Below are 26,360 nucleotides of genomic sequence, written 5' to 3'. Positions count from 1 at the left end.
AGAAGAGATTCCTCCCTATTTGTGGTTTACACTTTCTTTTGAAATGTAACAAAACAGTTTTACATAATATTCCTAAAATTCCAAACATATTTTTTCATAGCAAGGAGCGTGTGTCTGTGTGTGTTTGTGCATGAGTGTGCACACAGGCATGCTACATGGCATAGATACAGTTTATCTAGTGAGAGTGTAAGTACCCCAAGAAATAGGAACTCATATATGGAGAAAGAACACTGATAACAGAAATACATATTTATACATATAGCTATTATTTACACCTCACCCTTCGAATTCAGCCTGTATACAAGCTAGCACAGATCAATACTGGAAAACAGCGTGGCAGAGACCTCTGAAGCACCGTTAGTTGAAACCCCCCGCTCTGCTGGGCAGGAAGACAAGTGCTGGCTGCGCCTTCTGCTTAACGTAACTTCTTTATAAAGGTTTATGGTAGTTTCTGAGCACTCGCCACTAGCGAAATACACTTATGAAAGCCCCCCCCCGCGCGCGGGCCACACCCCTAACAGAGACCCCGCGGCCGGCCCCGCCCCGCCCCTCCGCCTGCGGGCGCGCGCCCGGCGGAGGCAGCAGGGGGCGGAGTCCCGGGCCCGAACCCGCGCCTTCCTGCCAGCTAGCCCCGCCCTCTCCGCCCGCCCCCTTCCGGTGAGGGGGGCCGGCAGCTGCGCACGCGCCTTGCCCTTTGGCCCTTCCGAAGCTTTCCGCCCCTGCGGCCCGCTGCGGGCGGAGCCATTCTCCGCAAATTGGGGGGGGGGCGAAGAAAACGCACATGTGGAGGGTGGCGGAGGAGTTCCTTCTGTGCATTCAGAGAGCCTCTTTTTCAATTTAAAACTTGTCGTGCCTGAAAAAACTCCTGTTGTTGTTGTCATTGCGAACACACAACCTGTCCGCCGTGGCAGCCTATCGGCCTCCCCCCGCGGTCACTGGTTTATCCCAGCATGGAGGCGGCAGCTCAGCTGTAGTGACGCCTCGGCGCTTACGGGCCGGCGTGAGGGCGAGCGGAGGCCGCGAGCGGTCGTGTGGTAGCAGCTCCCACCCCCGCCGGCGGGCAGCGCGTGTCGCCGGGCCGCCCTCGCGCCATGGTGAGCTGCGGCCGTTGCGGGGGAGAGGCCGGGCCGGGCCGGGCCGGGCCGGGTCGGGGCCGCCGCCGAGGCCGCGCGCTTGTGTCGGTTGCCCGCCCGGCGGCGGTGCCGCTGCCCGCCCGTTGCCCCTGTGGCGGGGAGCCGGGCGGCGCCTGCTCGCGATGGAGGGGGGGAACAGATTTGGGAGCCTGCAGCCTATTAACCGTCACCCACCCTCCCTTAGCGCACTTCCCCCCCCCCCCCCCGAGGTTTTGGGTTGAAATCAGGCCATTTCCTCAGAGGGGTTTGGAGGGGAGAAACACCTCACTTTCAGGGCTGGGCTGGGCGAGGGGAGCAGCAGCCTGCACCTCACAGGCGGCCTGTGCCGCCTGCCTAGGAATGGCTGAGGCCTGTACGAGGCCAGCACGTACCCCTGGAATGATTTCTGCGTTTGCCGTAAGCCGAGGTTAAGAGGTGTCCAGCCTTCCTGCTTGATGTCCTGCAACGTTGCTGTTTTATAAGCACGTCTCTTGTATCGCTAGTCAGCAGAAAGTTTGCTTGTGGGGATGATATGGTGTCAGCTTCCCAGAGTTTTTTGCGTTTCATTTTATGATTATTCTAAGATTTTAAAGAACAGGGTATTTTTCTTTTTTTTTCTTTTTTTTTTTTTTTTTTTAACTAGAGATGCATTTTGACAGTTGATATGCTTCTGGACCTTGACACTAAATAGCGTGCAATGTTTTATACATTAAAAGAAGATTGGTTAGAGCAATACAATAGTTTCCATGTTGCATATAGTTGCTATCAGCACATGCTAGTGGGTAAACAAAGCCATAAATTTTGATAAAAATGCTTCTTTCAGTCAGATGTGTTAACTTGTAACTTACATGGCTTTTACCCATGTGAGGAAAAATTCAAATTTTTTTGATCCAGAATGTGAATGTCTTTGTGTTGTTCAAGTTATGTCTGCATAATGGCACAGTTGATAATTGTTGGGGTTGATATTGGAATACTTGTGTGGGAACATCTGTCTAAACAATTTTTAAGAGGCTATGTTTGTCTAGATGAACTTCTATCAATTTCCTGTGTTTCTTTGAAGTTTGTTTCAGACATGCCCCAGTGTTTAGAAAGCAGTTACTTTATAAACCCATTTAAAGGATCGTATGCTGAGATGTATTTGCCATAATCAAGTATTTATTTCATATTGATGTGTTGCCATTTTGCAGCTGAATACAGCTGCATATGCCACTGGAACACATGAAGTGACTGTTATGCCTGTGGGGAGAAGAGCTGAGCAAAATATCACTAGTCTCTTGCTTTGTCTCTAAGTATATGTTTTAAGACTTTGTGTTAATAGAGCATATTTTAGGCAAAAGATACCTTTTAGATGCATTCAATATTTCATTTTTTATTAATGATTAACATAACCAAATGTTTTTTTCAGCCTCACAAGAGGAAGAAACCCTTCATAGAGAAGAAGAAAGCTGTAACATTTCACTTAGTACACAGAAGTCAGAGGGATCCACTTGCTGCTGATGATACTGCGCCCCAGAGAGTGCTGCTGCCTGCACAGAAAGTAAATACTTGCTTTTAGTACCGAGGTTCAGATGGGAAATGCTGCAGTAGAGAAAAGCAAGTATGCAATCTTACAACTCAGAGACATGAGAAGAGATGGTTAAATGCCAGTGTTCAGATGCAACTTGTTAGTAATTTTTTTCTGCTGCCCTAAGGAGGTGAAACTTGAGTATTATCTTTCTGACCTGTTCGTGTATTTGGTCTCCCTGCATATACTATACACACCTTTGAAATGGTTCAGATGCATTCTGACAGAGGAGCAAAAGTTCTGAAAGTGTTGTGTTGCAAAGCTTTCAGAAAAATCAGTTGTGTGGGAGAGCTAAAACTCTGTTGCTGAAAGATTGATAGAGATAGAACATCATATGTCTGTTCTTTTTGCTGGCCAGTTAATATACACTTCTGAACAAGCCTTTGTACTCAGCATGAAAGAAGGTGGTGAAATAGGAGATGACAGAGAAATGGGAACAAAGATTATTAAAAGGAAGGTCATGGAGACTGTGGGAAGGTATGGCTGGGGCAGAAGAAAGGGAAGTTGTAGGGGATTTGATAGTTGTGAATTACTGCCTAATGAATGGAAGCATGACTAATTGGCAATTGGGATACAAATGTATTAAAAACAACCACAACAAAAGATCGTCTCACCCATCCTGAAAAAACAGGCTTTGTTAGTTGTGCTGCTTATGAAAAAAGTTGCTTAAATTCCTGCTGAGACAGCATCTAAACACTTGACTAAGTGGTTACAATATTCTAGTTGATTGTGTGTTAGGATGATGAGTGGAGAGAGGACTATAGGGACTGCTGTGGAGTCAATATAATCTGAACCAATTTAAAGAGATTCACTGCGCAGAATTCTTTCAATAGTTTACCATTTCTTTTAATGCTGAGGATTGTAAAAATTGTGCTTTAGTGCTTTACTGCAAAAGTGTGGAGCACTGTGCTAGTGGTCCAGTTAACTTAATGACTAGTTCTTGCTTCTAAAGTACACTTTTTTTCGTGTAAATGAACTTATGCGGTGGTATTTTAATCAAGGATTTCCTTCTCAGTATGTTTTTACCCTACTCCGAACCTCACTTTATTACTGTCTTTTCTATTAATTTCTTTCCAAAAGCTTTTTCTGTGTTGTTTTTTTTTCTTAAGAATTTAGTCATTCTAATTGATTTGTTACTTTTCTTCTTGCTAATAAGTTTTAAATGGGCTTAATTTGCTAATTTTTTTTTTTTTTTTTAACAATTTCAAGGGGCATGAAGAGTGGAGAAAGGAAGAGCAGCGGAAGTATGGCGTGTTCTTTGATGATGACTATGACTATTTGCAGCATCTGAAAGAAGCATCTGGTCCTTCTGAGCTTGTGCCTTCTGTGCGTGGTCAACAAAACAGAATTGTGGTGACAAATGAGGGGCATGTAGAGGAGGAAATTCAGCAAATTCCAGTAAGCATAGTATTTTTGTTACTTACCTTGTACTTCTGAGATTAGCATCCTGTAGACACATTAGCCCTATTCCACAAGTGTTACAGTGGTTGTGATCTATATACAAAGGATCCTTTTGACCCACAATCAAAGACTGTCCTACAAATAGAAAGAAAATTTGACAAGCCAAAGTCTATTGATGATCAAATTCTTATTAGCCAGCACAGTGTTAAAACATTTTATGTACCCATGACAAGCTTTTCTTGACAGGTACGATTTCAAAAGGTATTTGTTTGAACAAGTCATGTGTTTTCTGGTGTTGGCATTTATTTTTAAGAAGCTCAAAGCTTTTCATTACTCTGGGACTTTTGAATATACCAGGATATGTTACCAGGGAGTAGGAATGAGCTTTTTAATTGCTGGCGTAACTTGTGGAATTTCCTGATGCTAGATCATGTTGGACTGGACAATCATTAAGTAATTTCAAGCAATGAAATACTCAGTTGTCAATCAGTCACTTTTAACCAAGGAATTTTGGTTTTACAAAATACTGTAATTTTGATTAGAACTGATATTCTTAGAAGTACCTTTCAAGTACAGTTTGGTGACCCCATGTAAGATTTAAAATTATTTTAGGTGCATGTGTTTGTAAGCTTTTTAATAAGCATTTCAATAAAGGGATAAATTCAAATATGTGTTAAGATAATTATAAATTTCACTGTACCTTCTGTACAGCTATTCTCCGAAAAGCTTCGGAGACGAAAAAATACTGTCACTATTTATGCAGAATATTCACATGGGGATAAATACTTCCAGCATGCTAGTTGCAAAGTAACTTTGCTACTCTAGTAACTTTGGAAATTTGACATCAATAAAATAGCACTTGTCTTACAGTGTAAATAGCACTTGCAGTTTCTTTTGGTCACGTGATTATCTGCACATTTTGTTAATATGAACTCAAATGAAAAACTAAGAACAACTATTTTGATTCCCTCCCCCCTTTTTTTTTCTCCTAAATAGGCCCCATCTATTAAGTTGCCTTCCTCAGTATTTGCCACAGAGTTTGAAGAGGATGTGGGCTTGTTAAATAAAGCTGCTCCTGTTTCAGGTATCATTAAATCTTTTACCTTCTATAAGTGAATTACCTTCTAGGTGCTAGATGGTAATTATGATTTTGATTACAGTGTCACATTAGTTTGTTTTGGAACAGGCTCTTACTGTATTACTATGGATTTAATACTTGATTGGTGTGAATCCGAGTACAGAACTTGATTTTTCACTCTCAAAATATCTCGTCCTTTTGAATGCTGAAGGGTATTTGCTTTCCTTTACTAGTATGATTTCAGTGTTTCATGATTTAAGTATGCTTTTACTATGTACCTATGTTTGCACTAAACACTCACTTTACAGCTATCATAATTTCTTATAATAGGGATCAAACACTGTAGTTCTCCCTGTCCCAAAAGTAGGCTGCTAAAGACAGTTCTGTGAATTGCAGTAGAGGAACGTTTTTCTGACCTTTTGTAATGTAGGGAATTTTGGGGGGTGGGAGCTAGGGTTGACAGTTGATCATGTGGTATTCTAGCTTGGATAATTTTTCTTCTATAATATTCTAAGTAAAATACATTAAAGTACGTTAAAATATTTGTCAACTTAGGACCTCTGGGGGATGTTCTTTTCTGAATGAGGAATATTGACAAGAGGCTGGTGATTTGCCCTGGTGTGCATCAGAACTACAAATATTAATGAGGAATTTTGTGCTTCTTAGGTTTAATCTCTCCTTAGTGCAAATTAGTAGTCCAGTTGGATTGTTTTTTCTGTTTTGGGGTTTTTTTTGTCCTGGAAAGTAGCTTTGTGATGTCACAGCAACTTATATATATATTTTAATTTTTTAGGGCCGCGGCTAGATTTCGACCCTGATATTGTTGCAGCTCTTGATGATGATTTTGACTTTGACAATCCAGAAAATATTCTGGAAGATGATTTTGTTCTGCAAGCAAATGAACCAAAAAAAGGGTACATGGAGCTTTATAGAACTGTTTATATCAGAAGTAAATAGGAATGATGCTATTTGTTATTTTATGTGCTGTTGTAGTAGGAAGCAAAAGTGGTTTCAGATTTCAAACTGAATATTTGTGTGTTAAAGGAAAAAAGTATTACCTTGTGTTACATGGGTGATAATTTAAAAAGAAATCGAATTTTCCTGCACTATCCAAGGTAAAAGATAGGGTTCACTTGTTACCTTGACCTCACAAATTATATGTATTCATATATGTAATGTATGCAATACATAGGATTCTTGAACTATTTAAAGTATTACCTTCTGTCACACTGAAAGTACTTCAGGAATATTATTGACCAAGACTAATGTGTATTTACAGCATCTTTAGAAATGCTTCATGTGATACCTCACTGAAAGCTATTTCTTTAGGCTTTTGTACCATTCTCATTTTACAAGCAATGAGAAATGTTGCAAGTTTTAACATTCAGGTATGCAACTTGTTGTGTTGTTTTCCCCTCCTCTTTGACATGTGTAAGTGAATGTGAATATAACTATTGGATCACACATCTGATGACCAAAAGTGAGGTTATCAGAAACGCTTTCAGACAAAAGTAGTGTTATACTGACTTTGACAGCACTGTTATTGCTAAAATTCATTCTCTTTTTTACTGGCTTGAGAATAATTACTTTTTAACTTTGCTCCTCAAAACTTAAATCTCTTATTACCAAATTGTGTCAGATAACTCAACACTGGGCAGAGCTGTAGAAAGGCCAAAGTCATTATTCTAAAACTGTTTTACACTTCTGTTCAGTGGTTCAGATGCTGAGGATGAAGACGAATGGGAAGATGTAGAGGATGATGGTGATGAAAAGGACAGTTATAGTGATGAAGACTGTGATTCAGAAGGTCCTTTATCAGAAGATGGAGTTAATGGACAGATGAAAGAGTTTCTCTTCATGCAAGAAGAAACCAGGAGTCGTTTCACAGAATATTCTATGACGTCTTCAGTAATGAGAAGGAATGAACAATTAACCCTGTTGGATGACAGATTTGAGAAGGTGAGGCAGCTCAAGAGAATGAATGTGAACTTACTAAATTTAAGGGTGTTAAATGCCGTTCTTTGGCTTTTGAGTCCTCTTATAAGCTGGTGTCCTGTATGCCTGTACAAATTCTTATTGCCTTCAGTTCTCAGGGCATCAAACAGTTGTTTTTTTGCAAATATTTCGTGTTTCCTATTTTGTGTACTAAGTGGCTTGTATTTAATAGGCCTTGTAATATCAATTAACATTACAGCCTAGCACTGATATAGTTAAAATATCTTGCTAATTTTTCCAGTGACTGTAGTGTGCATTCATAGTCAGTGTTACGCTTCCCTCTGAGAGGTTCAGTTCTATGCAGAAAATGGGTACAAATCTCCAGTGAAGACTCACTTTCACCATGTCCCACCACCATGCCACATGTACATTCATGAAATGAAGTAAGAACAGTGGAAATATAACTTTTGTCTTGAACAGTGACAAGCTTTTTAAAGTCCACATTGAAATAGTGCATCAAAATAAGAGACATCTTCCAGAAGTTGATTTATATATTACTAAAAGATAAACTTGTGGCTCCTGTGCTGAAAGAATACTGACAGTAGGGAGTAAATCTCCTACTGCAGATTTCATTTTTTGTTGGCGGTTGTTTAGTGGATGAGAGAGGAAAGGAAAAAAGGGCAAGCAGAAAGAAATATGTAGATCTTGTTTAAGCTATCCAGAAGTTGCATGACAAATGCAATCTAATTACAAATATCCACTTTATTTTAGTTTTTTGAACAATTTGATGAAGATGAAATTGGAGCTTTGGATAATGTGGAATTAGAAGGCTATATTAACACTGACAACACTCGGTTACAGGAAGTCCTGAATGATTACTACAAAGAGAAAGCAAAAAAGTATGTACTCAGAAGTGCTGCTTGGCATAAGTAGTTATAAGCTTGAATATGTTATTTCCAATTCATCTACTTGAAGATTACATCTTTCAAGAAAATAATGTTACATTGGAGTGTTATCCATTTTTATGTCATTTGAAATGAAAACCAATTCTGAGTTATGAAATGATTAAATTAAGTGGAGGCATTTTGTTGGGGTTTGTGAGGTTGTGTTCCTTTTGTATAATTTTATTGTATTTAATGTAACTAATGTCAAGAGGCATTCTTTCTTTCCATTTGTTGTACAGATTATGTTTCTCCTTATACTGTAACTTTTGTTTTTAACAGGCTCTATGGCCAAGTATGCTCTGTCGTTGCAGGTATACAGCTGATTCCACTGTATACCTAGTTACATGATTTTAAACTCACAGGCAGCTGTTGCCAGTGTACAACTGTTTGGAGCACTGCATAAATGAGTGCTTATAAAGCAACCAACTGCCAATGTGAGGCTGCAATTCTACAGTATGTTCACTTTCTCTTAAAGTTGTTAATATTATCTAGAAGTTAAACAGCTAAATGTTGACAAGTCAGTCTTGTATTTCCTGAGAGGTATGGTAATGTGTACCTTGTAGTGGAGTAGATAATCACCTCTGCAGCTGCTTTGCTTACAGGCTTCTAGACTTCTTCCCTTCCTGCCCTACAGTCACAAATAGTGTTCCAGATACTTCTAAAATGCAGATATATTTGTGTTGTCATCTCTCCCTCTTGTTTAAATATTGTAGATTATTTTGGAGTTACTTACATAAGGAGAAGTATTTTTGTCTCGAGTTTACATTAGGGCTAGCTTGTTTTGTTTGGAGTTTTTGTTTGGAGGGGAGACTGATTTTACAAAATTATGCATTTTCAATAAAAGATAAGCCTTAATTTTTTTTTCCGCAGTGTCAAACTAATTTGATCTTCTTCCTTTATTTACCTCTGTTCTTCTCTGGACTTCTTCAAAGCTGTGTGAAACTGGATGTTCTCAAACCCTGTGAAGATTTAGATTCTCCTGTTAATGAAGAAAGCAAGGAAGAAAAGGAAGAAACAGTAGCTCTAGTTATTGAGGAATCCAAAGAAAAGTGGGATTGTGAATCAGTTTTGAGTAAGTATTTTGGAGTTCTTATATCTGTTCCCAGATCTCAAAATAAATGAGTGGTGATCTCAGGACTTTTGGAACAGTGCTTCTAAGTAAAATGGTTTATGTTTCTGGTGCACAACAGCAGAAATTCTTCCTAATTAGAACTACTGCTTGTATGTAGATATCTTAATTCTTGAAATTTTATATCTTCAAAAGTTTAGTAGTACAATTCGTAATAAACTTATTTAATTTCTATTTGCAAGCCTTTCTTCACTTTTTTTTTTTTTTTTTTTTGGTGACCATAGGTACATATTCGAACTTGTATAATCACCCAAAGCTTATTGAGGAACCATCACAGGTAAAATCATACAATTTATTCTGAGTAACAGCCAGGCTTGAGAATAGTTGAGGCAAAAGTGATTATTTTCTCAATGGATGCCTGCTTCTAAAGTCATTGTGTGAAGGAAGGAGGAAGCAGAAAAGAGGGTTGGAGAATATTAGCATCCGGTATTATTTCTTCACTGAAGGATTTGGATAACATTTTTCTATTAAAAGGAAAATTGAGGAAGGCCTGGTTGATTAATTTGTAATTCAGAATTTCTGCAATAGGCAGGCAGAAACTTATAGAAAGAGCAGCGAACTTACTTTCTTGTTATTGGTGATATAACTTTGTTGTGTATGTCTTACAACCACATATTAGGGTTTTGTTTTGAAAATGCTTTTTTCCTTCCTTTTTAAGCTTTCAGAGATACTATTCTAGTTCTTTGGCCTTCCACGAACTTTCCTCATCAAAATTAGAGCACAGCTTGATGTTCCAGATTTGTGAGATTTTAAAGGCAACTTTCTTCTTGAAACCTTATCAAGAAGCATTAGGTGCGCATTTAAGTCCTTTTTTAGTAATATTTATATAAAAGGGAGAAAACATTTTTTTGATTTCAGATTCTGCCCACAGGTGTTTGTTTGATATCTTTCTTGGGGTTTAGCATCCATTTTTCTAAGAAAAAAGCATAGTATGAGGAACCCTATACATTTATTACTGTCAAATCTGAACTCTTAAGTCATATTTTTATACTGTATAGATAAGGTAGTGTGAACTGTAGTTCTTGGAGAGAAAGCTAGAGACCATTTATATATGTACTTTCTATTTTAGCCCAAACCAATCAAAATTTCCCAGAAGACTGGTATTCCTCTACACATCTTGCCTCAGAAAGGTCTTACAGCTAAGCAAGTTGAACGCATGCAAATGATAAATGGCAGTGACCTGCCGAGAGCATCAACACAGCCACGTTCCAAAAATGAGACCAAAGAGGATCGCAAAGCTAGAAAACAGGCAATAAAAGAAGAACGAAAGGTAAAATGTACTCCTTATTTAAGTAAAACCTGCAAAAATGTGTTATAATATCCAAATTCTATTTGATGAACTTTTTTAAAGCCCATTTGGTTTGTGTCTGGGAATCAGTGGGAAAAACTTGCTGTTCTCAAAGGCTAATCATTGCTTCTTCTCAAAAAATAAAATCCATTGGAAAGAAAGTTAACTTTGTAATTTTGTCATTCTGTTTCTCCTGTATGGAAATTTTGGGCCTTTTATTGTAGCCACTATTACATAGGTAATAAGGAAATACAAGAGCTTCTTCCAGCATTACGTAAGGAAGTAAAGAAAATAACATTTCAGATAACACAGAGTGGAAAGCCTTTGAAATAAAGGGAGGAAAATCTAATTGTCCATGATGATATGCTAGTTGTTTTATTCAGGAACAGATATTGTCAGCATGTTAAAAGCTTCAGTCAGTTAGAGATGATAATCCTGGAGGTACACAGATTAATTTGACTATAATTGGTGGCCATAAATAAGATTATTGTCCAGATCACTGCTGTTTTCATGATCTGGAAGAGTTAATTTAATTGGTTTATCTTTGCATGTTATGTCTATTTTGTAAATCTGTAGTTATTTGTTTGCACAGGAACGCAGAATGGAGAAGAAAGCCAACAAACTAGCCTTCAAATTGGAGAAAACAAGGCAAGAGAAAGAGTTGCTCAATCTGAAATGGAATGTTCAAGGACTGAAGCTGTCTTAATGAAACTGGGGAGCTTTCATTATGGAAATGTCCTTACATTTTTATCTGTATTGAGAAGGGAACTGCTAACTTACAGCTTTGCCAGTCATGCACAAAGAAGATGTTCAGATATTTCTGTAACAAGATCCAGCAACTTATCATTCTTTATGAACTGAAGTTATGCATTCTGAACTAAAGTTAAACAATGTATTAATAATGTTGCATTCTGTCATGAATGACACGGCAACTATTGAGAAACCTGCTTTATACTAGATATGTATAATAAAAAATATTTTTCTAAGTAGCTGTCACTGGACAAAATTTCATATATTTGTTGAATATATTCAGCAAATCAGCAGAATTGTGCAGATTTGACCCACTTGGACTCTCCTATTAAGTTATTTATCTGAGTTTGTACAGAGCAATGTGCCCATTTGTCTTCTTTCCCTTGTATTGACACTTAAATATAGTGCCTTGATATAGCAGTCTCATAATTCAAGGAGTTTTCATCCCTTCTTTGTGTTTCTTTTGTCAGTTATTTATTGTTTGGGTTGTATTATAAAAGATGAAAAATAACCTTTTGTGAAGAGTGGTGTCTGAAAAGCTATTGCATATTTGGACAGCCCTCTTATCTAACCTGAGTTTTACCTTTCTTAGTAAAAAGGAAAATTGTAGCAAGTGTTGCAATTGCAGTAGGCAATGACCATTCATGTTGCCACTGAAAGTAACTTTATTGCAAGTACTCAGTCTGAATATTTTATGGCAAAGAATGTAATAAACAGCAGCTACTTGGTATAAAAACTAGAAAAATACCATCTGTTGCAGATGGAAATCAAGATGATGGCTCTGAAGTATTATTCCTGAAGTCTTACATTCAGTTTGATTTCACTGAAATACAAATTTATGACCCAAAACAATTGTTGCAAAGACAGCTTTCTGAAAGTGGGCAGAGAGCCAGTATGTTAGACGGTCTGATCTTAAATTTCCATAGTGTGCATATGAGTAATTCTGATAGTGACTAGTCCATACATATGAATGAAATGAGTAGGATTTATTTTCAATCCTTATGAGCCCTGTGTATTCATGAGACCCTCACCTCTAGGTCTAGGACTATAGATTGAGCATCCCTCTGCCTTTGGGTGAAAAGTTAACTTTGTCTAGTATGGAACACTAATCAATGCATCAGTAGAGTGAATTGACTACTACTGAAGTATCTTAAATATTCCTCTCTTTTGTGAATACCCAATAGATAAAAGCTATCAGAAGGTCTGATGAGGTCTTTTAATGTACAGAAACAATTCAAAGCATCTGTTTTTTTAATGGAGGAAGGCTTTTAGAGTATCTTTGAATTGATAAAGTAGAACAGTTTTGGAGAACAGATGAATGCTTAAGTCCACAAGTCTCCTGATTTATCACCAAGAAAACTGATCTGTCAATACAGTATTCACATCTAGACTAAGTCTCCATTTTATCAGAAATGTTCAAAATTCAGTGTTAACCAAATCAATTGAAATTGACTGTCATATTAGGGAGGAAAAGTTTTGGGGTTTTCATCTGGCTCATGTGTATACTAGTTCTCATGTGTTTCACAGGCTGAAGCAGGGTTGGTGTATGTCATAATTGTTGATTATTTGCTTACTGATGCATGGTAGGTAACTCAAGCTGTTGTTAAGTTCTCAACTTTTGAGTAATGAAAACACACCACATAGTATTCATGACTCCTGACAGCAGTGCTGAAGAGGAAATTTGAGAAACCAGCATATTGAGATGAGTCAGTTACCAGGAAAGGAGTTAAATGGAACAAGTGAGTAACAGATGCTGTTTAGTGTTTTGGGTGGAATGTAATTTTATGATTTACTTTAAAAAAAAAAAATGTTTTACTGAAAACAGTGCATGTCCTTAACTCGTATGCTTTTGTGTAGATCTAAAGTCACTAATTCTCTGTAGTAGATTACCCATTTTCCTGACTTTGCATTGCTGATTCAGTGATATTGTGCTTGTACCTGAATTTATTTGCCAAAAATAAGCTGTTTCAGTCGAAACCTTGAGGGGACAAGAGCAGAATGAACTGTGTGAGAGGCAGAGGAAGACACTTCAAAGGAAGAGTATAGTGAAGACTAAGCATAGACACACAGAAAGATGTTGCTCAGGAACAAGAGGGGAATGAAATTTAAACCAAAGTGATAGAGTCAAAAAGTCTGGAGAACTGTTTTGTTTCTCCATTTTAATTAATGAAGCTCTGTAGTAACTACTATATGCCTGGGAGTGTGGTAAGATCTTGAGGAAGAGGTAAGAAACAAAAGCAGTCATACATCTGCTTCTGCTCACCAAAACAAGGATTTCTCTGTTTCAATAAGGATTTTAGCCTCTTTGGAATTTTTCAGTTCAGTAAAAGCATGGAACTGAGAAAAAACATTCACCCACTTTTTTTAAAAATACCAGCAGTTATATCTTCATATTTGATTTGGGATAGTATAACTTAATGGGCATGCATATGCTGTTCATGTGTGCCTAAAGACATCCAGACTTGTAATTTTGTAGGACTGGGAGATTATAGTTCATAGACCTTGCCACAGCGTCTTTTTATTTGGGTACAGAATCTGATTCATTAGGAATCACTTCCAAAAACTTGTGAAAATACTGTTCTGCAAGTCACTTTTTTTTTTTAACTGTATGTCTTTTATGGAAGGTGGTAAAGTGTTCAGCCATTGACAGATGGTTAGTATATGGAGTAGATGATCTATGGACCCTTCTTAAATTGGGCATCTATTTGTGTGGATATTTTGTGGTCACAAAGGACAGGACTAAGTTAACCAGGTCTTTCTTCTCAGTATTTAAGAACACAGGACTAAATTTTACATCTACAAAGTAGGATCTTCTTGGGACACTGTTCAGCTCATCATTGAAATGTTCTGTCTTAAGAGCAAAGATCGTGACACACTTAGTGTGATACCTACTTATTTCTGGCATAGTAAAGGTTTAGACTGTACCGTAACTGGGGACCCTGACTCTGTGACTTACAAATGAAGAGGAATAAATCTGAGTGCAAATAGTCTGCTCTTCCTGTTCAGTCCATCTCCCAGAATTTCTGCAAGAGTGCCTTTAGGAATGCTCTTCTGCCAGCCTTCTCCCAGTTGTGAGGTCATGGCGAAACGCCATACCTACACCTTCGTGGGGAAACCAAAGTCGGGTCAGCTTTCGATAACATTACTCTTTATTGGTTGAAGCTATGGGATGTAACTGAAGCTACATCCAGCTGTGAGGCTGTATTGCTGAAATTACATATGATGTTATTTAAAACATCTAGCTTGTCATAACTAGGGAGGGAATGTGCACGCTATATGTTCTGGGAGACTTAGAGGTTGCCAGCTGGCACTAACTAAGAGTTATTCCTGATTTGTTTTGGCTTATAAAAAATTAGGCGTGATTAGGTCTTAAAATTTTAACCTAAGCTGTTGCTGTTATATCCTTACTGACAGAGTAATCAAGGCCTTCTGTAATTATGCTTATCCTAAGTTGAACTACAAATTTTATCCTTCCTGGAGCCCACTGTGCATCAGCAAACCATATGTTTGGTGCTACTTCTGTTACTTTGTCCCTGCAGCCATAGTTTCTAGGGCTGCCAGGCTCCTGACTCCTGCTATAAGGCTTATCATAAGGACTGTAAAACTCCTAACACCTTCACTCACCTGGGATAAAGAAAGATGGGAGTCCAAGAGTTTACAGCATGTTTACTTCTTGTGCTGTCAAAGATGGGGAGAAGTAAGTAGGGATACAAGCAATAAAAGCTGTCCTCTGACAAAAGAGGGATGGGAGGAGATAGTCTGAGTCTTTCCGTGCAAGTGAAAGAGGCAGAACACAGAAAGAGTTGGAAATGCTGCTAGGTCACCAAAAACTTGCCTTTGGGCAAATTGCCTGCTATCCAGAGTTGGTATGTTGTCCACCTCATGACCTTTTTTTTTTAATGGGGGATGCACATATGCAGTTAAGGTTGACCAGCAACAATTTCTGAAAAAAAGCTCTCAATCATATTAAAAGAAAGTTTGTGCTTCTTAGTAGCAAGAAAAATAGAGCAAGCAGTTTGCAAAAGGGAGCCCCGCCATGTGACTACAGAGGTCCCCTTCTCACAACAAAACAATTGGTTTCAGCAAGCAGGACTCACTCTGCACTTTGATTCTGTCATAGTCAAGAAGTCCTGTGTAACTGAGACTTTGCTGTTTTTAATTTTATATAGCTTCTGGAAGCCAAGATTTGGTTCCTTGTGAAATCTGTGGAAGACATTTTGCACAAGATGTTCTGGTAAAAACAAAAGTTTTTCTCTTTCTCGGGAATGTGAATGTATTTAGCTGAAAGGGGTGGTAAGCACTGCAGAAGAAGGAAGTGGCTGGTAAGTGGAGAAATGGCTTGAACACATGTTTAAAGAAGCGAATCATCTAAAAAATGCTTTCATGAGTAGACTTGATTAAAGACTCAGTAAACATTCATAAAAATATTGTGACTCAATCTAAAGTCTTGCATGATCTTAATTTACCTGCTTGCCCGAAACCTGTTGTTTACTGTATATCCTTTTAAAATAATATATTATCTATTGGTGAGACATAAATTACTAGCTTGAAGCTTCCTTTGTGTCCCAGGTTTCTAGATAAATTTGTCATTTTAGGCTCCCTGGGAAAAATAGACCAATAAACCAGCTGCTACGTAGTTCCTTTGACAACATAGTGTTGGTACCAGGCTTTGTTCCAAAGCTTGCTAAAGTGAATAAAAAGATTCTTATTGACCTCACTTATTCCTAGATTACAAATAAATGGGGGGCTTCACAATGTGCCTAAAACAACTTAACTGCAGGGTTTTTCTAAAGGGGGGGGGGTGCTCTGCACACACCCCTCCCCCTCTTAAGGTTTGCATTAGTGATCATGTGGCAATGCAGTAAATCAGATCAGCCCTGCAATATAACTGAAAAGTGACATATGGGGGGCGGGGGGAGGACAAAAGCAAAACTAAGTAACTTTGAGTGCTGAGACAAAGGTGGAGCTACCCCCCTTTTAATAGTTCAACCTGTGGTGTCTTAAATCAGACACATGAAGAACATGATAGTATAATCCAGTATTTTTGTTGGAGAAGACAGCTATTTATGATTTTTGGGGGTGGGGGGAGGTTTCCTGGCATTATGACTAGCGTGAGGAATAAGCCCATAATGACTCTCAGTGCCCGAATGATGTGGGACTGGCCCCCTTTGTGCAGTGGAGGAATCCTTCCAACTTCGCTGTCAAAAATGTTCAGGAACACATGATAAGGACTTGAAGCGCATGAGTAGCAAGGTTCAAAGAGAAAGGAGAATTTAGAAATGTATGTAATGGTGAAAGGATGTGCTTCTGGGCTTAGCTGAGCTGTGACTGAAATGCTTTGCTCAGGCAGTTGCTTAAATCTGGGGAAGAGAAAAGCGGGAGAGTGGAGAGCACAGCAAATTCAGTGAGAAGTCTGAGATGAATAACTGAGAACTGGGGCGGATATCCATCAACCTAAATTTTCCTTTTGCTTCAGCTGTATGCAATATTCTTACTTGTCATTCTGAATTGTCAGGTCACTATGTGCTGTTAAAGCAGCTGCTCCATTTCATCCTGAGACTGTCACTACTTTAGTGATGTTGATGGGATGAACAGTGCTGTTGTTTGTCAGAGGAGCCCTGAGTCTGGAATACTTATTTACACTCAAAGAACTAGTAATGTAAATATCAGCTCTTTGAACAGGATCAATCTGTTCTCCCTCTTAACCAAGAAAGAAAGAAAACTGAGTTGGGGGGGGGGAGGGAGTCCAATGGGACTGATTCCTTTTCATAGTCCCAATCTTATTCTCTGCAAGTAGTTATCTGTGCTGTCCCCCAGCATGTCTCTGAACAGCGCAAACTGGAAATGGGTTCTGGTTCTTTTTTCTCAAACTGGAGCTGTACTTGGACAGCTTTTTTAAAATTTTTGATGAACTCCTTCAGAAGTAAAACTGAACCTAAAAAAACCCCCACTTAATCTCCCTGTTCCTGAATAGAAATAGAAATAATTTCAAAGCTTTCATGAAGAAATACCATTAACAGAACATGACTTCAGCCCATAAATGATTATTTTTCTTTGCATCCCAGCTGAGGCATTGTCCAATATGCAAGAAAGTCTTTAACAAGAAGTGCAAGCCCTTCAATTCTTTGAAACAGAGACTGCAGGGAACAGAAATTGCCACTGTGAAAAAGCAGCCCCCACGAAAGGTATAGTTAAAACTGAAGCTTATATATTATCTTGATCTAAAGTCTTTCGTTCACTAGCACTATTGTTTCCTCCAGAGACAAAGCCTGGATGTTGTGGATGAGGCTCACATATATACTTGACTCAGTGTCAAATTCTTTCTTTCCTCCCCTTCTCTATGCTGCTAGTATTTGAGAATATTTCTCAGTTCAGAAGCTAAAGTAGTAAGTACTATGACTACTATGGGCACACAAGTGTTCCTGTTCTAGAAAATGTTCATTTATACATTTTAATGGCTGTGCAAATCTCTGACAGATTCCTCTTCTCTGAAATCTGAGAGACAGCACGATCCAAGCTGGTTTGGTGTAAGAATGTCCCAGGTTAAATCTGAGAGCTATCAGTGGCCCCAGATCTTCTACAGATGAAGCTACAGAGATTCACTGCTATTGAAAGCAAGGGTTTAAAAATGTATTTAATTTATTTACAGAGCTGGAGGGGAGGAGGCTTAAGGTCTTACTGGAACAAGGTTTTCTTCATGCATAGTTGGAGGAAGAGGTGAATACATGTGTACATTTGTGTGTATAATTTGATCCAGAGATGCCAAATGACTGCTGATTTGGTATCCATGCAGGCTGCCATTGTAAAATGTCCTTGAAAGGCAGCTGGAGAAAGAGATAAAAGTGCACAAAGGCTAAAAATGAAAGTGAGGAAAGGCTGAAAATAAAAGTAAGGAACTGAAGAGTGGAGCAGAAGAGAAGGCATTGGTTACATTACCTTTTCTATTTCCTTTCAAGTACCCTGTGCCTAAACAGTCTGCCACGACCAGACTGTTTTTGTTGGAGTCATTATTCTTTTATCCATCTTCTGGTGATGTCAATAGATGCCAAAGGGCCAAATCAGCTTTCCTAAGCCTTTCAGAAAAGCAGGTTTCTTCTGTTTGTAACATTTTTTCCTCTCTCTTGCAATTTCACTTACTGGAAGAACCCTCACTCTAACACTTTTCTCTGTCCCTTGCAAGGGGGAGATATAGTTTGTATCTTCCTTTAATTCCTTTACAGAACCAACTGGAGAGGAAATCTAACTGGAGACAGCACCATGAGGATTTTATTAATGCTATTCAATCAGCCAAACAAGTCACAAAAGCTATGAAAGAGGGCCAGCCTCTTCCTCCTTCTCCCCCACCAAGTGTTAATCCAGGTTTGTGGTCTAGTTTCTCTTACTACTGATCTTGTACCCATCTTTAGTAAAATAGTGAATTCTTATTATTCACAGCTGGGCCTCAGTTTTGCACCCACCTGCACAACCCAATGTGAACATTAACTCCCTCCATACTCTCTATTTTTCAGCTGTATTTCTTGGATTAAATTGAGTAGGAGTGCAGTGAAGAGGAGTGCAGAAAACTAACTGCACATTTTAAGCTTAAAGGCAGAAAGTCTTGGGTCTGGTATTCAACAGTGTTTTAGGAGGGGAGCTGGGATGCCTGTGTTCTAGCACAGTTTGTACCATGGTATAACACGGGCGAAATGTATCATCCCCGGACCATTCCAAATAACCATAGTGCACAAAGACTTTTCCACACCCATGTGGTGGCCATTCCACTACCCGCTTCTCACCCCAAGCGTGCAGTTAGGGGAAGTCATTTAGAAAAAGACTGGTCTGTTTTACTACTAATACCAGGTGTGGTGTCTACACTGAGCTCACTGTGTTAGAGGTTATGAATCCAAAAAGATATGTATGCAGCAAATATTTCTCATGATTTATGAAATGTGGGAACAATCTTGGAAAGGGTCTCAGTGGAGTTATAAAGGCAAAGGAGGGAGGGTTCTCTCGGCTCATTTACAGAGCAAGAATTCATGACTGATACCAAAACCAGCTGTGATGACTGCAGTCTTTCCCCTCTTTTACATGACAGCAATGCAATATAAACAACAGGACATGTTTTCCTTCCTTGATTGGGGTCAAGCTCCTCTCTGAATTTCTGCTATTGAATTCTTTTATTACTGTGTTGCTTCTTGTATGACTCTCCCAGCTCTAATTCATACATAACTCTCCTGACTTACAGCACTGGTTTCTACCCAGAAACCCAGCTCTGTGATGTGCCTCAGCTGTCTGGGTGCAGCTTCCTAAGCAGTATTTTGCCTGCGTCCAAAGGAAATGGATTTAGTGAAAACAAATAACAATCTTAATGGCTGGTCTTCAAAAGTAGTCTTAAAATCAATGTTTTTGACTACTCAAGGGGAATTTGCCTTTAAATATTGCTTTTTCTGCCCATTTGTTCCAGTGAGTGTGTGTGTGGGGGGGATGCTGGGGAAGGGGATAAGACAAAGATGATAAAAATCTTCTGCCTTTATTAATGTCCATGAACGTATTTCTGAAAGCAGTTGTTTGCAGTGTTAACACCTTGAGCAGGTATTCTAGGACTTTGGGTGCTTTTACAGAGAAGGTGTTTGTAATTCTCCTAAGTTTACAATTTGGGATACTGAAGCACCAAGAACTAATGTAATCTCACCAGGATCACCCGCTGATAAGCCAGGTTTGGAACTGCATCTTGAGTGTCAAGGTGCAGTGCTCCTCCCACCAACCTGTGGTACCACCGTAAAGAAGGGCAATTCTTCTCTAGTAGGGTATGAACTGTGACACAGCTTGTTCCTTTCTTGTGATCAGACTATATTCAGTGTCCATACTGCTTGAGAAGATTTAATGAGGCTGCAGCACAGAGGCACATGAAGTTTTGTGAAGAACAAGCTGCTCGCCATGCCTTTGCAGCAGGCTCAAAGACCACCAGACAGGCTCTAGTAAGCGAACACATTCATGCTTGTATTTTCTAGAAGACAGATTTTTCCAGTGTTTTGTGGTCACTGAAGACTTATATTCACATATTCCAGGGAAGCTGGGAAAACCTTAAGACAAAGTACAAACTGAATGTCAGAGAGGACTTCCCTGAAACCGAAGCCTTTTGTCTGATATAAAAAATGACAGAATACAATAGTATGAAAAAGTTAGAGAATAATTTAGGTTCTTCTATGATCAGATTCCAGGGAGACAGTTGTAAGGAGACAGAAATCTGGGCAGCTTTTGCAAAATCTAGAGAAAGCTCTTCCTGTTCATGACGGTTCTTCAGCTGTTCCCTGAAAACTGATAGCTGATTTACTCCCTGGATGCTAGACATAAAGCCAAAGGGCTGAGCTCTTTGGAGAGCCAGAAAAGTGAAGCTAATCATCAGTAGTGTCTTAACGTAAGCTCCTATTTTGTTATAGCAAAAAGTTATAAAGTAAACCATTACATTAAGAGAGCGGTGATTTAAAAAAAAAAAAAAAAAAGGTTTGAAAATCTTGTTGGTATGCTTTTATCTATTTTAGTAGGAGAGTTAGTTTCCTAGTGGGAGGAGGGGGCAAACCTCATTTCTGGCCCTTCCTGGTGCTGCTTCATCAGTGATTTGGAGAACTGTCATCAGGCTCCAGAAACTCTTTGCTAGAGCTGAACGTGCATTGTGCTGTCTTATTCTCTTACCAGGGCAAGCAACTGGTGACTCAGAAAAAAACCCCAACCTTACCACGTGCTGTGTTATCATTGCTTCAGAAGAGAGCACAAGAAGCTGCCAATAGAAACGAACCTAGGCCAGGTAAGGAGTAGCAGTTGGCCATGTTTAAATTTGTCTGATAATAAACTCTGATGTATTTGAGGTGGGGAAGGCATTTTTTAAACAGAACTTGGACTTTGAAATCCAGTTTTCTGATAGGAGAATTAAGTGGGTTTTTTGGTTTGTTTTTTTAAGAAGTTGAGGCCTTGATATGAAATCCTAGACTCATTTCCCTACAATACGTATTAGAAATGAGAACGGTCAAAAATTTCCAAGTTGATGTTGTTGTATTGAAAGGTTTTACAAGTTGTTATCCTGATCCATTATGCTGCATGTATACACATAGGGTTTAATATAAATTCTAAGAAGGGCCATCTTAACCTGTTCAGATAGAGGTTCTCAATCAGAAGTTCCTATATAAACCTAAAATATGAGATACAGCTGGCATGCAGTCTGGGTGTCAGATTTCCTCTATTCCACAAAAGATTCTCTAACTTTTAGTCTTCATCATTACAATTTATTCCATCTTCTTTACCTTTTTGTATAAATGAGCTTGATATACATTTAGATAAAGCATCAAGCTTTCTGAGATAAGTTGTTCACTGGAACATGAACAGAAGCTGGTCATGAAGATTTCCATGCAAAAGAGAAGTAATTAGAATTACAGCAACCAAAACTTTTTTTATTCCAGTGGCAAAGGGGGAGATGAGAAATTAGTGCTGCTTTGTACTTAAAAGTTATTGGTTTGATATGACTTTCTCCCTGTTGATTCAGCCTTAAAATTGATAACACAAACCACATCCCTAAAATGGTTCCCTCTAAATAGGATTCTATATGTTTGCTAGCATCCGTTGCTACCAATAATTGTAGCCAGCACTCAGTTTATGTTTAAAAGATTTTTTTTTAAGTTATTTTAATGGCTACTTTATAGTTTAACATGTGCATGATAATACATACCACTCGCTGTTGCTCAGTGAATCAATATCTTTGTTATATGTTGAATTCACTTATGCAGTAATTTTTTATGGCCAATACAATTTTTAAATAATTATTTGCAGAGGCCTCTCCTGGAATGCTGCAAAAAAACAAGAAATCATTGAGTGTATCATCTGCTGGAAAAAAGTCCTCAGGAGATCTTGGGTAAGAAATACTCTCTATTTCAACAGAATAACATAAAAGAACCTCATCTGCTTCTGTGTGTATGCAATATCCTGTTGCTGTATTTATGGTATCAACATTTTTGTGCTAATTAAAGCAATTGATTGCACTGAAAAGTTCTTGCAGAGCTCCTTATGTCCCCACTACAGGCTGTTGAGAGGAGTTATTTTGGTGCTAAATGCTCTTTGGCTTGAGGTAACTTCATCTCAAGTAGGCAGTGCCTGTGTTCTTGCAATAACAGCCATCCCTCATCTCTGCAAACCTCTCTAGCAAACCTCATGCCCTCCTGCTGTGGTCACATTGTCCAGCTGAGGAAGCTGTCAGCATCCATCCAGCAATCACTATGTCAGGGTGACACTGTGGAGGTTCTTCCTTCTCCTCACTGCTTACTTCCCTAGACCATGGTGTTTGGTGCTTCTGCTCTTCAGACCCTGCAATTAGAGGTTTTTCTATCTTGGACCATGCAGAGCCATGTCAGAGCAGCAAGGGCCTCCAGCCCCTGCCAAAGACAGCTGTAGTGCTGTGCTGCAAGAGGATGGCTTGGATGATCAGCTTCTTTCACCCCTGCCAGAAGCTGACCACAGCAGAAAATGAGATCTGGGCAGGGAATGTGGCCAAGACAGTTTCCCTGTAGCTGACAGGATATTTTTGAGCCTGGGAGATGAGCTTGTATGAGTGTTTTGTCCTTAGACCCTGGGATGACCAGTAATGTGCATCAAACTTTCTGGTGCAGGGGGAGACTTTCTGTCCTGAGGGATCCAAGGAGGAATGAAAGCTGCAGCTTCATGCCCAGCTCCCTCACTGCCTTTTGCCAGCAATCAAGTCACACAGATCTGGGGTTGTAGTTGTAGTTTAAAGAGGTCTGGGGCAGCCTGTGCCTCAAGCAGGTCCGTGAACCAGACATCCACACTAGCATCCAAAATACAGACTAGAGTCCACAAAAACCTGTAGGGACAACAAAAATGACTAAATGCAACTTATTTCTCCCGCCCTCCTTTGGCACAGTGCATATTCTTTCTGACGCTCCTTTCTGCTTGTCGCATCTCAGGCATCTCCTGCCACCTCCCCATGCCAGTTATTAGCCAAGTACACAGGCCGTTCTTCCTCTCTTTCTCTTCTAAATGGCTTATTAGTGACTAATAGACCAAGTCTCAGCCAAATAGTGCCTTTAAGGCATGAAATTCTCTCTAGAAGTTGTACAGGCTGTAGAATGGGATAATGCAAAGTAGCGCATGTCCAGGCTGTTAAGTTGCTATATAGATACAATAACCTGATGAGGCTAGTAATGGAAAATACATATTGTAAAACAAAATAAAAAGATCACACCCCAATCTTTCTTCACTTTTAAGTTAAAGATAAGCCATGGTCAGCAGCAAACACATAGCTGGCCCAGTGTACCATGCTGAAATGTGCCAATGTGGTGGTTGGAGATCCTGATGGTTTAAGGAGGGATAGATGGCACGGTCCCAGCAATGTCCTGTCATCTGTGTCACTGCCCAGAACCTGGACCAGGATAGTGAGCTGGAGCCCTGGCTCAACTCTGCTAGTCCTAGGTGGGTGAATCCATGGGCAGAGTTCCAGGGAAGCTGTGGAAAAAGTAAATAGCTCCATAATGTTCCTCCCAAAGATTGCTTCCAGACCATCGTAGTGAGGACAGGTCTGCTGGGCATCCTCAGTAGAAACAGTCCCTTCTTTTCAGGAACACTACCTTTATTTTGTGGCATTTAGAGTGGTTTGAAGCTGGTGCTGCCACTGCTGGCAACAAACCTCTCAGGCAGCACAGCGGGATTGTTATGACCATCTGCTTCAGGGCAGCACCTATGTAGTGAGCTTGAGGAGTTGAGCAATAGAGGAGAGACAGGTACAAATCCAGGAGGCCAAGCTGAAAGGAGAGAAAGGAATGGGGTAGCAGATTGTATTTTGGCCTTTATAACACCCTGCTGAAGAAGTCTTACAAACTGGGAGGGCTTCCTGGGATGTACGCTGTGCTCGGTACCTGCCGGAGGACTCATGCCAAGGGGGAAGGAAGCTTGTTCCACCATGTGTCTTCACATGCGGGGCCCAAAGGGGGATAGCTGGTCTTCAGTGTCATCGTTTCGTCTGGAACAGAGCTGGGTTGCTGCTGCTCCAAAACCACTTTAAGACCTGACAAAGCACGAGAGCATTCTGCTACGAATTGCTGATGCAGGCTTAGCCAATGTGTAGGAAATAAGTCGTAACCAGAGACACTGGAAATCAACATAGGCAATTTCTCCTCAGTCTGGGAATGAAGGATCTGTTTGTGGGCTGTTGAAAATTGCTGTGTTTTCTATAGCACTTGAGCTTTGCCAGGTGCTGGGCTGGTACAAGATCAGTTTCAGCATGAACCAAGAGTGTTTTTTAGCTGAGAAAGCTGCTGTGAGAAACAATGGCTTTGAGCAGTGCAAATCTCTCTAAGGAATATTAAATCTGAAAGGCAAAAACAGAAACAACCAGTTGCCAGACTTGCCTAATTCTTGTGGTTGGTATGAAAGGTAGCTGAGTAAAATTAACTTTTCCATAATTAATTTCACTAACTTAAAATGTTATGAATGTAACCCTTTGTACAATGATTTCAGGGAGGGAAAAGGTGAAGCAAATATCTGAAGACAGTCTAGAAGATCTCTGGAGAGAATTATGTAGGGTTGCCACAAAAAGTTAAATGCCAAACACTTTACAAAAGTTTTTAATGAAGATTTACATTTTTCTGAAAGATCTTAACTGTTGTCCAAATTAATATTTTAAAAAAGTAAGCTTTTTCCTATATAATTGCTCTGGTTTAATCTTCTTAGGTACAATGAAGTAAAATATAAATGCTGTTTCTATACCCATAAGTAAATGTCCTGTTGCTACTTACAGAACGCAAACGCATAACAGAAAATAAAGTGGCTGGTTGCCAAGGACCTGGAGAGGTTTTCCTCTGAAGCATTACTGAAGACCCTAGGAATGCAGTTCTCCAACACCTCTTCCTCTCCAAGTGTTACAGCTTAATACCTTGAACATAATAGTAATAACAACAAAATGTTACCATATGCAATAATGGTAACAATAAAGAAAGCAATCTGAAGTTCCCTGTCCTACTTTTTTTTTTTCCTTAGGCTACAAGTTAATTTTTACGCAAGCTTTAAAAGTCTGATTGTGAGATTTAAAAAAAATATATATTTTTATCAGTTCCTTGAATTGAATTGATTGCCTAAAAGAGAATGTTACCGGTGGTTTAGACAAAATGTAGGAAGATCCAGTATCATGCAATTTTTCCTAATGCTTTCCTTTGACAGATTGAACAAGACAGTTGAGAGTTGTAGAACTTAATGTACAAACTTCATAGACTATTCCAGTAAAATGGGTGAATGGTACGACTGGCTGAGTGCACTGTGCATCAGCTTCAAAGAACTTCAAGTTCTGACTAATTAAAACCAATTTTCATTCTCCCATAAAAAGTTTTAATTGCTATCAGAAATTGATTGGTAAGACAGAAATATGGACAAGGCACACTCCCCTTTTTCTTCTTTGGCCACTATTTATTACTGGCCTTAGACCACTCTGCATGAACTTTAATTGTTGCAATGTTTGTTTTAACTCAGAAATTCCCAATATGGCTTTTAATTAAAAATTCAAAAGGAATTTTCTTGCCTATGAGATGTTTATAAGATAAATGATGATTAAAAGTAGTTGGACACAGTAATAATAAATACTAGATTTTATAGAGTTTATTTAAACTCTATTTAGAATATAGTTAATAGTGAGATTGGATAAATATACAAAGGATGAAAACTGAAACAAGTGTAACTGCTATAGCTAGACTGAATTTAGAAACACACAACAGGCACATATATTAAAGCAGTGCTTCTTCACCTTTTTTTAATCCAGGAAGTACAAAACACACAGGAAACCAGCAAGAAAAGCACACATGTACCCCACACTATCTTATCACAGTTGTTTTCCTTTACAACCAAATAAACAAACACTCAGAAGTTAGTCTAAGTTTTATTGTGTCTGTTCTCTCCCCCACCTATGTTTTCTGTATGTGTGTAGAACTTTTTGGTAATGATTCCCCAGATCACTTTCCAGTGTCTTACAGCAAACTCCACTATAGGGACAGGAGCACTGCTTTAAAGAACAGTACTTAAATTCTGTTAGCAGAAAATGAATCCATCATCAATATACAAAACTTACCATCACATTTCAGATGGGCTTTAGAAAACTCTTGAGAATTAGCAGCAATTCACTGGTTAAGAAAA

At 39.2% G+C, this 26,360-nt stretch overlaps 2 protein-coding genes across 2 annotated transcripts; both read left to right on the top strand.

The window, feature by feature from the left end:
- The first annotated feature begins 755 nt into the window (after positions 1–755).
- LTV1 (LTV1 ribosome biogenesis factor) lies at positions 756–11,437 on the top strand. Its single transcript, XM_067293621.1, has 11 exons — positions 756–1,094; positions 2,518–2,649; positions 3,886–4,074; positions 5,074–5,161; positions 5,949–6,069; positions 6,868–7,114; positions 7,862–7,989; positions 8,967–9,106; positions 9,388–9,440; positions 10,233–10,433; positions 11,044–11,437. The coding sequence occupies exons 1-11, from the start codon at positions 1,092–1,094 to the stop codon at positions 11,155–11,157; spliced, it is 1,416 nt and encodes a 471-aa protein (XP_067149722.1). The 5' UTR covers positions 756–1,091; the 3' UTR covers positions 11,158–11,437.
- A 1,136-nt stretch (positions 11,438–12,573) lies between these two features.
- On the top strand, positions 12,574–25,056 carry ZC2HC1B (zinc finger C2HC-type containing 1B). Its single transcript, XM_013959159.2, has 8 exons — positions 12,574–12,940; positions 15,371–15,435; positions 17,267–17,386; positions 18,422–18,560; positions 20,028–20,158; positions 20,877–20,985; positions 22,002–22,083; positions 24,979–25,056. The coding sequence occupies exons 1-8, from the start codon at positions 12,904–12,906 to the stop codon at positions 25,001–25,003; spliced, it is 708 nt and encodes a 235-aa protein (XP_013814613.1). The 5' UTR covers positions 12,574–12,903; the 3' UTR covers positions 25,004–25,056.
- The last annotated feature ends 1,304 nt before the right edge of the window (positions 25,057–26,360 follow it).

The sequence above is a fragment of the Apteryx mantelli genome, chromosome 3, assembly GCF_036417845.1.
Source record: "Apteryx mantelli isolate bAptMan1 chromosome 3, bAptMan1.hap1, whole genome shotgun sequence".
In the NCBI taxonomy this organism is placed as follows: domain Eukaryota; kingdom Metazoa; phylum Chordata; class Aves; order Apterygiformes; family Apterygidae; genus Apteryx; species Apteryx mantelli.
Note: the sequence above shows the minus strand (reverse complement) of the source record. Positions and strands in the feature narration are given on the sequence as shown.